General features: G+C 30.3%; 2 protein-coding genes across 2 annotated transcripts in view; one reads left to right on the top strand and one right to left on the bottom strand.

Annotated features, from left to right (window-relative positions):
* LOC126858723 (uncharacterized) overlaps positions 1–14,283 on the bottom strand; it is a 60,640-nt gene extending 46,357 nt beyond the window's left edge. Inside the window, exon 1 of the mRNA XM_050609206.1 lies at positions 13,452–14,283. The gene's annotated coding sequence lies outside the window, so the exon portion shown is untranslated. The remainder of the gene's footprint in view (positions 1–13,451) is intronic.
* LOC126858719 (pikachurin) overlaps positions 1–14,525 on the top strand; it is an 81,167-nt gene that overhangs the window by 8,881 nt on the left and 57,761 nt on the right. Inside the window, exon 3 of the mRNA XM_050609198.1 lies at positions 6,083–6,199. Coding sequence (XP_050465155.1) covers positions 6,083–6,199 — 117 coding nt within the window. The remainder of the gene's footprint in view (positions 1–6,082; positions 6,200–14,525) is intronic.

Raw genomic sequence — 14,525 nt, 5'->3', positions numbered from 1 at the left:
TGTTCCATTAACATTAACGCACCCTTTCGGCACTGCGTTATGCAATTCACGTGTAAAACCGTATATCGCGCATATGCGCTATTGTTTAACGCATCGCGGACCATTAAAAATCGCGCCGGATAATTTGAAGCGTGCGATAACATTGGGATCGATTAAAAAGTCACGCGCGCGCTTGCGTTTGCAAGATGAAAGAGCGATGAATATCGAGGATAATAAGTAGACCAATTTGTTCATAACTTGAAGATTGGCCGATTAAGAAGTACGAGCGATCCGTCCTACAAAGAAACGATTAAAGCTTTAAAGGGAATAATCGAACTTTACGTCAGATGGAGAATCGCGCAGGCGCAAACGATAAAGCTTATTAGAAATTAAGTAGCTTTCCCGTAAGATGACATTTCTGGGACACGAGAGAATGATGGAACATAAGCCAATTATATTCTATTCGTTAATTATCAAATAAGCGTATAAAGAACTGTTTCTCATAAAATTCTATTGTATTAATGCCATATATTTTCAATAAGATTATGCATTAAATCTTTCTATTGCTTTTCTTATCACTAAAAAAAAATGTTTGGAAATATTTATATTACATAACTGTTATTATTAACTGTTATTATTAATTATAAAAATTTAATGTAATTTTTATCTATTAATTAATTAACGTGTTTGTACGTGATAAATGTCACGCGAGTTCAGTCGTTTATTAAGAATTCAATATTTTCAAAATAAGATTATGAAGATTGTATTAAAATTCTTTGTCAACTTTATGCATGATAACATTTCATTGATAACATCATTTATATATATATAATAAATTATGGAATAGAGCACCCCAGCATTCACCTTATCTATTTATATTTTAAAAACTAGTTTATCCGATTAAGAGAGAAAATGCAAAATTTCAATATCATTTAAATATAATTTTTTCACACTACGTTTAATATAATTTTCAACTCAACTACACTTCTTCTTTTCATCATTGATTTAATTTTATTTAAATAAATACACGTGCATTGTATCTTTATTATTTTTAAATTATTAACAGAGTTTTACACTAAAAAAAAATATTCTCTCTCTCAATAAGAGTTATCAATTTATAAAATATAATATGTATAAAACACTATATACTTTTACATTTATTTTCTATCAGATGTTTCTCATTTTTCCATTTCGTATTTTTTCGAATGGTTATATACACGTGTAACCTGGATATATACATATAACATAGCGATTATATTAATATAAAAAAGGGTGAAAAATAGATGAAAAATAGGTGAATGATATTATATGAATTATTCGGGATTTATCAGAGATTTAAATAATTAATTTTATACTGAAAGATATGAGATATCGATTACCGGCATTTTGTGATATTATATGACTTTTATTTTTCCTTCTTGTTCACGCATTTTGTAATTCCCAGTCACGCATGTGAGTAGCTCAACATGTTATATAGCTAATATATGTTTACATGATATCCGATTTAAAAAATCTCCCGATAAATGCGAATAAAATAAAATCGTTCAATAAATGCGAATAAAATGAAAAATATGATGAAAATAATATCTGCGAAAAGTAATATTTTAAACGAAAAAGATCGCTCTCTCTCTCTCATCTTGATTTGCATTCGGACTTGATGCGTTCTTTCGACAAGTGCCGTTCAATAAAGGCATCTATCATACTTGGCATACGATTATATTATCTATGCATATATGTCTGTTAGCAACGGCATACGGACGTTTATACATGTCTTGTGGCATTGTAGGCAATGTAACCGCGTCGCGTCGCCTCTCGCATCAAACTAGGAGCTACATTGTACTTATGTTAGGGCTATACACAACACAATTCGCGCGGCTCGTATATGTGCGGCGCGCAGTAGAATCACAGCCTGCATATATCAACCTGGATGCACATGTAACATACGAGCGGTCCATTCGCTCACACCTTCCTACGAGGTGGCGCACAAAAGGCGCAAACACTAACGGAGGAATTCTACTTTAGAAAGCACTCGAACCCCATTTTCCAACCAGTATTTTATTTTATTTCTCGATTATTTCTAAAGTGAAGAATAAATTTCGATTTAATGATTTTTACGCGCAAACGGATAAAAAAATTATTCTCATTAATCTTAACATTACGAACAAAAACGTTATTTTAACGAAATGTTAGTTTTACAGATACGAAAATTGCGTGAAAAAATCAAATATTAAAATACATTTTCAGAAAATATATTATATGTGAAATGATGTTTATATTAATAACTGCGATAAAATATGAAATGTTTGTTTTATTCTTTTCATGCGCATATATTTATCCATGCATATGTCATTAGCCATCGTCATTTAATTTTGCGAACAACATGATTTCTCCATTCGTTTCTTTCATATGTCAACATTCATATATCTATAATTTATACATTTCGTGATGCTTTAGATTCTGCGTTTTATGTGAAAATATCTCCGGGTAATGAAAACTTGAAGAGAATTTCGTGTAATTAACTGGTTGCGCGAAAATCCGGGCAAACAGATATCAATCTCTCTAAACTCGATGTTTCTTTCTCAACTACAAAAGTATATACCAATCATCCTTAAAATCTAATTTCTCTCGAGAGGATGTCGCGTAAAGAATAATAATTGAAATCAACAAAAAAAAAAAAAGAAATAAAAAAAATATGATGAGCGCGATACGTGCATAAATAAATATTTAAAATCAAGAGATTTGATTACCTTATTAACTATTAAAATTATTAATTAATAAAATTTTTTGGATCTTTTAACTAAGTTATACATAATGCACAAGTATTTAAACAACGAAATAAAATTTCGTCGCGTTCTACGAAATATTGCGCAACAGTGATTTTATTACGTGCCCGATGCATCGACAAATAAACTGCAATGTGATATATATATATATATATATATATATACATATACATACATACATACATACATACATACATACATACATACATACACACACACATATATATATATATATATATATAGATATTTTCCAGCAGTGCATGAAAATAATGTCGGTTTTTCCCACGCGTCCAGTTTTTCGTAAAGAGTACACACGACCGAACCGGATATTGGAATTTTCAATGGTCGTCCTGCGCCATAGGGGGTGAAACGACATGATGCATCGAGATGCAACGAGCCGCGTGATTCATCGCGGGATGCAGCGCGATGCAAGTTCGTCATGCATGCGTCGTTGCGCATTCAACAACGAATTCCACTTCTTCCAGTGTTATTCTTGCCCGCGTTATGTTTTATTAATCTGTTCCCCTATGCAAATAAAACGTCTAATTTTTCATCCGTCAATCCCTCTTCTTTTTTATACGTGACTCTACTATGAAATGTAAAGACGCGAGACGTAGTGTACGTTTATATGAATTTTGTACTTCTATTTTTATAATGTGCAACTGCAAGCAAAAATAAAATCATTATAAACAACTTTAAATGATTCACGATACATTAACGATTTTTTTTTAATCTTAAAATCACGTAATCATTTCTACAAAATGTTCTATTTTTTATGTCGACAAAATTATCAATTTAAACTATATTTATTATTTTCTGTAGTGGAAACTTATTTTATTGAAAGTAGGATCTAAATTCACATAAGTATAGTATATATATATATATATATATATATATAAGCTAGAGAGACTGTAGCACTACTAATATAGCAGAAGCACTATAATAACAGAAGCATATGGTAAATATACAGCTTCTGCTGTTTGCTCTTCATTTAGAAATTCATAATTAACATGAAATAAGCATATATAAAGAGTTATTCAAAAAATTGAAGACTGATTGAATAAAAAATTGATATAAAATTTACTTTGTTTTATATTCTTCAAAATAATAAAAGCTTATGCATAAAATACTGTACATAAAATATTGTGCGTAAAATACTGTTTTATATTACTTAATCTAAAAAAAATTTTACTATAAAGCAATTGTTATAAATTGTTAATATTATTAAATTATATTTTCATTAGTTTCACCTAAATTACTTTTATAAGCAATTTTAATTTCATATTGCAGGAGAAAAAAAAAATGCTAGCAAATTCATCTATATTTCTATATTTTTGCAGAAAAAAAGAGAACATGTATACAATATTTAATCCTTTTGTCATCTATATTAGATGACAAAAAGATCAACTGAAAAAAGCTTAAAAAATTCCCGTCAAAAAATTTATGTTCGAAATTAAAATTTCGTTTATTAAAGCACTATAAACAGAGCCATAACAAAAATATTTTAACTGCTCGTATCGTGTTGGCTATTTCATGTGAAGTCCACTTAGCAAGTACTTGCGTTAAACTAAAATTAAGTATGAAATATGCGCATTATATATGTATATGTGCAAATTGAAAAGTCCGCATACAAATTTATTTATCATTCATGATGCTCTGAAAGACAAGCTAAAAATAAAAGCGCCATGAAATTTTACTGTATTTAATGTAATGCACTTTTCATTGGATCTTTTTATTTCCTTCTACCATCTCCGTTCCATCCGTGTTTCATAAATCATTTTTTAATATGTCGCTCTTTTCTTCACGTTTCATAAGTCTTCAAAAGAATATGTTATTATTATTAATATTTAATTCTAATATCACATGCATTAATTCTAATATTATATATGCATTCTAATATTATATATATGCTAAAAGCGTGAAATTATTATTCACTCATTTTAATTCTTTTCACAACCACACATCACAATTTGAAGCATTATTCGTGAATACATCTATTATTATTTTTATACGTTCTCTAATAAACATGAATTACTATTTTTAGGTCTCACAGCAGATTATAAATATGCTAATATTGCATTATCTTCATTTCTTATACAGAAGAAAAATTATATTTTTTTTAGAATTATTGAAAATAACATCGCATGATATAGTGTGTGCATAAATAATGTTATTATTATTTCCATATGAGATATAAAACATCTTCTGTGAGATATAATATTTTAAGAGAGTTTTTTATTATACGTATTATCTAATCGCAATTTTAAATAAAGTTAACTATATCATTAGAATAATATAAAAAAATAATCTACGTATATATTTTTCAATTATGTATCAAAAACTTGTAGATGCATGATACATCTTGTAGATTTATGAATGCTTTAAATACGGACGAAATCATAAAGTAGCGATTAAATCGTCCCTCCCCCTCCCTCCTTTCCGCTTCTATACTGTTAAAGCGAATAAGTTATTTAGATTTAAGTCAATTTCGACTTCTCACTCTTCAAGTATATAGCACACAATCTCATCTATAATGAATATTACATGTTTGAAGAAAATCCACGCGTCACATGCAAGGCGATCGATTTAATCCTTCATGTTATTCCGCATAATGAAAAATTAATTATTACGCTGTCATCCCGGGCACTATATGTTGCGCACGCGTGATGATTTAAATTTCTACAACATATTTTTACAAATTTTTGTGATGTCGTGACGTTAAATCAAACACGTAGCAAAATGAAATCACTGCGGAAGAAACGCTGTGGTTGACTCGATGGCATTTAATCGCACGCGTGTTGCAGTGCATATTTTGTTTTGCAATTAATTTTGTATAATTCCTCTTTACGCTTTATATTAAAACAGTATGTATTAATAAGAACATTTTTCAGCTAATTGAATGTCACACAAGCGCTCAAAAAGCTTAAAATTCGTGAAATTTTTAATTTACATCACAGGATTATATTTATACGTGATTATAGAATTAATATCAAAAAGGAAATAATAAATAGGAATCACACACATAGAGATTAAATAATAATAATAAATAATAATATTCTATATAGGTGAAAATTTGCAATAAAATACAAACCTATATGTATGCTGGAATTGTTGTACAAGTGACTATATTAAATATCGCTCAAATATAGCGTAATGTAAGCATATTATTTAAAGGAAGGAGAACGAAGAACGCGTGAACAGTTGGGTTTGCAATTCGCCGCCATCGCCTATCCCAATGTTCTTCCTTTGTCCGCCACTCCAAACTCCCTCGACACGCATAACTTTCTCACTAACGTTCCCGTTTCCCTGCCGTGTTTCAGGAAGATGCGGGCACGGATCGCCGTGCGAGCAACTCTGCTACGAACTCCACGACGGCATGTACGAGTGCGACTGTAAGGACGGCTATATACTTCATAAAAATGGATACAGTTGCGCCGGTAAGTGTATGTGTGTGTGTGTGTGTATGTGAATAGATTCGATCCCTTATCTCACTTTGCAATTCGCATTCATGGCGGGCGACATCTTTGATTTCCCTAATAAAATTTCGCGTCGTGCCGGACCGACAAACTTTTCGATGCTGCGCTTGTGTTGTTTTCAAAGCACCGATAGCCGCCAGCCCGTTGAAATATCTCGTTTGATCTCAGAGAGTTATGTCAAGAACGAGTTTTGTTCTCAAGAACGAACTGTTATTATCTTCTGCTGATTTTTTTTTTTTTTGATAATAATACCGAGAGAATATATTTAAAAAATTTTAGAAATATGTTGTGGAAATTTTTAATTTATTTGGTTACTTCTAATCTTATATATTTCAATTTAAAGACTTCACAGTAATTACCATTTTTTTGAATTTCTCTGCTATTTTCGACCAAAGTCAATAGATTTTCGAATTATCCTGAATTTGTATTTTTTTTTGTAGTATCTGTGAAAATTAAATTTTGAGAAAAAAATTTTATTTCTTTTAATTTTTGCACTTTCTGTTATATTATTATGAGGCAAAGCACCTTCAATTTAAATATGCAAATTCAAAGTCGAGCCAGTTGTGTCAAAATTAAATCATAAAAAAAGTTAAATGGCGCTCCTAATTTCTTTTAATCGATACTTTCAATGATTTCGTAACAATACCTATAGAAGTAATAACGTAATTTGTATAATGCATATTTATCGTTTGAAAAATTGCGCGATGAAAAGCTTGCGCACTGCTTGCAGATTTATCTCGACAATCTCAAGTTCAAGCTGTTTACAGTGCCCCGCCCGTATTAAAGGTAATATCTCATTTCGCGTGGAATTGCGCGGAATACATCTCGCGTCGGGCTTATGAAATAGAAGGAAAGAAGAGAGGGAGGGCATTGTGAAAGAAAAATACGCTAAAATTGTCCATAAATCATGTAGAATTTCGGGAGGCATGATTTATCGTTAGTCTAATCTTATGCAAGAGTTTTTATACTATATACATCACGAGAGAGAAATGAAGTTTCAAGTCGTTACACATTGGCCATACATCCGATATACGTAATCAATATGTACGATTGAAGCAAAAGTTGAGTAGATTGCATATAAATAATCGATGTTTCAACGTTAAAAAACACGACAGATACAGTTCATTCGTTTTACTTGCGCTATATGACAGGACATAAAAAGTGTTATTTCCGTTTTTTTATTATTTTTTTTTATGCTATTTTCAAATCTGTCTTTTTACTTTAAATAGAAAAGAGGGAAAATTATATATAAAAGAATTAAATAAAAAAAATAATACATAAAATTATATATTGTACGTAAGAAAAAAAAATAAATTATATATTATATGAAAAAATTATATACAAAAAAATGTAGAATATAATGAAATATATTATATCTATATTTACGCATTTTAATCGCGTCAGATATTATCGTACCTAAAACGTTATTAAGCTCAGCATAGAGTACCTTATAGAGTACTTAACTCGATGCAATTGCTGCAACAAAATTACGCGGTTCCGTTTACTCAATAGATGTTTTTCTCACGAATGGACGCGACAGGAAATTCGGTGGGAAGTTGGTCGACGATCGCCTCCGTTAATTGCTTTCCGATTGATTGTTCGCGGAATTCTATTATTACAGTCTGTCCTAGATCGGAATGCTTATCTCGGAACTAGCGACTAAAGTTTTCCTCTGCTATAATCTCGCAACCTATTTTTCTTTCAGAAAAAAAGATGTTTCAAGTGCATTTCCGCTTATCCATCGGCATCAAGTTTATTTGTTGCAAATTTATCTACGATTTTTAAAGAGATAATTTAGTAATAAATAATTGATAAAAATTCGTATAAAAATAAAAAAACTTTGCTATAAGACTTTGCTAGTAATTATTAATAATTAATAAAAATAGAACGAGACGGAAGATTACAAAGAATTTACATTATTATGTAATATGTTTATTATTGATTTGTTATTTTCGCGAAGCGTAATTTCTAACAAAACAAGTCCCGATTAATATCCGTTCAATAAAGAATATTATAAAATTAATAAAGATAAAAATATATAAATTCATGCTTATTTTCGTCATATCCATTCAATAGAATATCGACAATTGTAAATATTTCAATTCTAATGTAATTCTAATGATCAGCGCAACTTCGTAATCAATCGTTTTAAATATTGCAACAAGCGATTATTGCGAATTTGATTTTAATAAATATATCCTCAACTTCAATACATTTAATGAATATGTTGCCATCTCAGTCCATTTTGGATGTCTTCTCTGAATTTAATTCCGTGGAAGAGCGACAAAATTTCAACATTTTCGATTTCTACTTCGTTCAAACTCCTGCGCGCTGAATTTGATGGTACCATCAATGCGAATGCTTTCCTCATCCTCGGCTGTCGCCTTCGCCACGAATCCAAATCAATCTGTCTTGCGCTAATTGTGCTATCTCCAATACGGCAGTGTCTGCGCGAATCTGATTCTTATATTGATTTTACCGTCGACTCTGATTTTCAATTCAGCAAATTCTGCTCTCGTGGTAAATCGGATAAGTCGATTTCTCCTTGTTGTCGCTCCCACTTCTGAATTTCGCTAATTCTGAGAATGCGCGGTAAAGTTTCAACGTTTTCCATTTCCACAGGCTCGACACTTTTAATCACACCGACTTCTCATTGTCAACTCTAATGCCTAATCCGGCAACTTTTTCCCCTGTATAAATTTAACTCTCCAGTTCTTTCTCCTTTAATGCGGCGACGTTAAGTTTTTGCCAATTTCCTTACGTATTTGAAAAAAAGTCTCCATATTGCGTTAATTCTGCTGCATCTTCTTTCGATAAGACCTGCAAGCTTAATTGTTCCAGTGATTTTGCTGATTCTATTCTTAAGGATAGGTTTTGCCGAAGGTAAAACGGCTAGGGATTTCTTGATCACTCACTTCGGCATTTCGAACACGAATTTAGGTGATCTTGCTAACTTTAGCTAACTCGGCACCCTGACGGTTTGCTTCGTCGACGATTTCACAGATATAGCTATTTACTTGAAATTAATTGGATATCTTATTTTGTAAACTGCTATTTAATTCTTTCATTTAATCTTTATTTTGAACTTCACTATATGGCTTTATTTTTATCAACATTTTCCAATTCCAAGAAAAAAATAATTTTATTATTGTTTATAATATTATCAAAAAATCAAAACGTTAAAAATATGTTATGATTTATCAAGATCGAGATGCAATATTAATAATTTTATTCAAATCCTCTTTTGACATTTTTCCTGATAAAAAATGAGATATTATTGAATTCCGTATTATATTAGCATGGTAATCGATTTGATTTCGTATATATGATTATAAATATCGTTTATATGACAACAAATCGTTAGCAACACAAAAGCGCCTCGCAAGCTTATCTTTTCATGCTATTTCATAAATCATACTGGTTTTTCGCGAAAGTTAATATCATCAGTTTCTTATAGCAAATTCGCCCATCTATAGTAATTTACGAATTTGAGTCATCTTATAATAAAAATTAAAATTTGCATAATTTTTATTTATCTTTTCAAAGTAAATTTAATGAATTAATAAGATTTTTGCAATTAAGATGACATTTATAAATACACCATTATTAGAGGGATAATCTTATAATTAAATATAATTTTCAATTAGATAAAATATATTTTTATCGTATAACTAATTAAAAATTATCTAAAAATGATCGCATTTAATGTCATTTTAATCATAAAAATATATCTATTTTAAAATATTTATTAAAATTATTTTTAAAAAATATTAATTATAATTATGACTCATTCATGAAGGACTGTGTGTATCGATAAGTACTGTGCAAATAAATTAGTCATAATAATTACAATTACATCAATTATATCATACAAAATATATTGTTTACGTTATTATTTTATTAATAAAATAATCAATAGAATAAAATATTAATAAGTTAAATAAAGTATTAATTAAAAAAAAAAAAAATTAAAATTTTCGTGAAAACTTCCATTACTAAAATATTTAATTAAAAAGAAATAAAATAAAATAATTTTACTTAATTGCGGAGAGATTAAATTTATTTGTAATTAAAAAGGTAAAATAATTTTTAGCTGTACGCGTGTAATATGCAAAGCTTAAATATACCTAAAATCGAATATTCATTAAGCTCTGCTACAAGTAATGAAATTAGGATCGATGAGTAATTGCTAATTGCTCAATAGATTACTCGCTGAAAGCGTTGGAAGGTGAATGTCTATTAAATTGATTGATAGCTAGCTTATATACAATGTTGAGATGAGAATTCATCTATGAATGAGAAATCATTCCGCGAAGTGATGACGGAGACAATAAATGCTCCCTCCATTTATTTAAAGTACATTTCTCAATGCAAAAGTTGCTCCTCATTTGCATACAGCTTTTCCTACATTATTAATTTTATATTTTTTTTATAAACATATATAAAAATCTTTTAAAACCTGTATAATACAAGAATTATAAAGTTACATTTATTGTGAAATCCATTTATGTGTTTCGACAGTAAATCAATGCCATTTAATTTATTTCTAAAGTAGTTGCGGTAGAATTTTCTGTTTTTTTTAAATACTATAGATTTTTTAATACTATAAATAGGTCATAAAACATATATTAATTTTAAAAATAAAGAGTGCATTTTATAAAATTATTAGATTTGCAATTGCAGAATTAATTACTGAGTCCAAAAACTTGTACAGCTAGAACACTATTTTATTGCATTCTTCTCTCTCTTAGAAATGTAATAATAATATCTTCTTAAATAAAAATCCATTTGATTTAGAGAAATGTTCTTTTATGAGACAAAACGAGAAAATATATTGCGGCCAGAAAGTAAATAATAGGTTTTTCCAATGGAAAAACGAAAAGAAAATAATGTAGCATCACATAAAATTGACTTTCAGAAAGTTTTCTTAATCATAGTGGCGGTGCGAAGTGCGAAGTGATCAAAAAAGTTTGAGTATTAATAAAGTTTTCTCGAAGTCTTAGGCCATGAAAATCCACATGTGACAGATCGCTAGGATTGCTGGTATTAACACGATTTTCCAGAGATTTTCCAAGAAACACGAGAAATATTTGCGACATGAATATTATTTTTCCCATTTAAAACTAGCTAGCATTAGAAATGTCTGCAATGACAATCGATGGCCATGGCAAAATTATATATATATATATATATATATATATATATATATATATATGTAAATAATAAAAGTCTTTAATAGCTCGCGAATTAATAATTCTCAGAAAATTTACATCACTCAAAATTTTAAAACGAATTTAAATCTCTCAATAGATTTAATCGTGCGACGATTTAAAAAATAGATGAAGTTAAAATGAGTTAAAATTAAATTCTATTTAATGTGTGACTCATTTTTTAAACAAAATTAGACTTTCAAAAATTGGATCAAGCAAATTGAAATTCCTTAGCATAGCACCATATCAAATTGCATTTCTGAAAAAAATCGAAATTATTTAGCAATGCATACATTAAAGTTGTATTTTTGTATTTAATTTAATTCCTCGTCTAGAGTCTTTAATATCTAATTTAATTAAAATTGTATAATCAATTTATCATCGGTTTTGAGATCAATATCAGAGCTTTATATTGCGATCTTATTTTGCGAGCGTTAACAATAAACGATTGGCAAATTTAGTTTTGTGATAGTTGTCCTGTTTCTGTGTAATCCGTATTAATTTATCTATTTGTCTATGAAGTATGATGAACTGCATGCGATCGAATTAATATTCATTGTTGCCAATTCAAATATGCGCATTAATATTAGCTTTTCATCGCGCGAACTATGTATGCAATTCATTAACGACATTATTGTGTAACAAATATGGTATTAGTCAAGTAAGCGCTAAATATTTGCAAATGCTAGATTACACACTAATCAAATTGCAACATTTTCATCAAAAACAGGATCAATTACTGATTAGAATTTTACAATTTAAATCGCGGAAACAGTAAATCTGATTTATACAACTCGGCGCGTTTGGTTTTATTTATATGTAACGCTAAATAAATGAATTTTATTAAATTAATGAAAGATTTTTAAATATATATATATAATCTTTAGTAGAAAGAAATTGTAAGTTTGTGTGTGTAATACACATAGTTTCTTCAAGAGTAAGTTGTAAGTTAAATAAAAATATTTCCTATAGACTTTTTTTATGCAACACAAATACGATATCAAACTTTTCTCTTTATTACGAAATTCGTGATAATGTACGATGCCTCGAATATAATATAATAATCGTCGTCATTAACATCGATTGCTGATAATTCGCTCGTTCGTCGCAACGCGAATGGTTCCTCCAGCTATTCCTTTAATAACGCTATTGCAGGCTTAGAACGCGCTTCACTATGAGCATCCTTTCTAAATCGACCCTGCAATCGTATTCCGATCGGAATTGTAGGAATTTCAGGAATACTTCAACAACGAATAACCTCTGGTGTGTGCTTAGAACTCTCAAGGGTTTTTAAAAATACGGCGAATACCAGCCTTGCACTCCGAGTGCATCCACGTGCAATTTTGCTCTCATCTTCTCCCGCGCTGTCAGAAAATCGTAATGTTCGAAATACGCTTGGAGCTTCATTTTGGATTCAAGAATCGTTTTAATCTTAATTCGGAGAAGTCAGCATTTTATCCCCGAAATTTTTGACCCGTCGCAATGCCTTTGATTTGATCTGACATTGCAATAATAAAATTTTATTATTGCAATAATTTTTTAAATTATGATTTAAATTTATAAAATTTATTTTATTCTTTTAGTGATTTCAATTTTAACTTGGTTTTTAAATTAACTATACCTATGTCGGTAGTTGATATACAATAATAAATGTACCTTTCTTTTTAATCTACATTTTATGCATCACATAAATAAAAAAATGGATCAGAATAAATAAATAAATTTTATGCATTTTTAAAAATATAAAATATGTATAATACATCGATATTAGCGTTATTCCTGCTAATCATTTTCATATAAATAACGTAATATAAAAATTGTGGAAAAGTACGTCTCAATTTGTGATGCATATTTCTTAAATAATTTTTTTATCATATTACTAATAAATATTTTTCAATAATATATTCATAAAGCAACGGGTTTTATCATACATATAATCGTATCAAGTCGGCGCATATGGACTAAATACAAAATTTAATAAAATATATAATTGCAATACTTACAGATTCTCATCAGTCGTCTCGCTATTTCTTCCTCGTCCGATCCATTCATCTTTTTGTCCGAAGCTGTCTTTATCAGGGTTCAATGATCCATCGCACATGTCACTGACCGAATCGATCGAAGTGTCACTCATTTATCATTATTACCACTCACGATAATCGCATTGCATATTTTTATTTTCTTTACCGACTTATGTTACGCGCATTCGATCGAATATCGATTACCGATAATTGTTCGTTACCTCCACACACAATATACTTGTACTCGCATAATCATTATAATCGTCCGATACTTGTATTCGAAAATAGGCGACAATCCACTTGACACGTTGCGTCAATTTACTATCACTCCTGCCACTGATGTTAGAAGACGATACAATCGCCCGATTATTTTTCTCGACACTCCCGAAATTCGCGTATACGATTGTCCTTCGGCAGTTAACGGACGCGTGACGTCATTTACGCTGCCACGACCTTCGTCAAGAAGAATCACTTGATTTATCCTCGAGACGAAGCTTTCATTCGCGATTCCCGTTTATCAATTAAACATCGATCGCTGTCATCACGAGGTGACTGTCAACGTGATCGCGACGATTTCCCGATATTCTTATGCACTCTCGAAAGTTTACGCGTAATGGCGTCCATTCGGCGACTAGGAAAGACGCGCGATTGTAGCGAAAGGGTGTACATACGTCACTCGTTGTCGAGGAAGAAAACTCGACATAGATTTTCGTCCGTCAATCGCGTTTCAAATACCGATTAAACGTTCGATCGTTATTATTCGCGAAGCACTTCTATCATAACAATCGCCCGCGACCTTGCGTTACGTCCGACACTGCCAAAATACTCGCGACGACTACCCCTTCCCCTTCTCAATTAGCGGGAACATGACGCATTACCTTGGGGTTCACATACCAATCGGCAGAGCTTTTGTGGCAACTTCTCGAAGGAGCAAACGTAAGCGCGATCGCACCCACGTTCATGTCAGATATCGAATATTAATTCTATTAAATTCACGCTTAAATCATGACTTCGACGTATCAATCAAAGTGACCGATATTTTATTTTAGCAATAAA

Source organism: Cataglyphis hispanica, chromosome 2 (assembly GCF_021464435.1).
Source record: "Cataglyphis hispanica isolate Lineage 1 chromosome 2, ULB_Chis1_1.0, whole genome shotgun sequence".
NCBI classification, from domain to species: Eukaryota; Metazoa; Arthropoda; class Insecta; order Hymenoptera; family Formicidae; genus Cataglyphis; species Cataglyphis hispanica.
The sequence above is the reverse complement of the archived record's forward strand: the minus strand, read 5'-3'. Positions and strand labels throughout refer to the sequence as shown.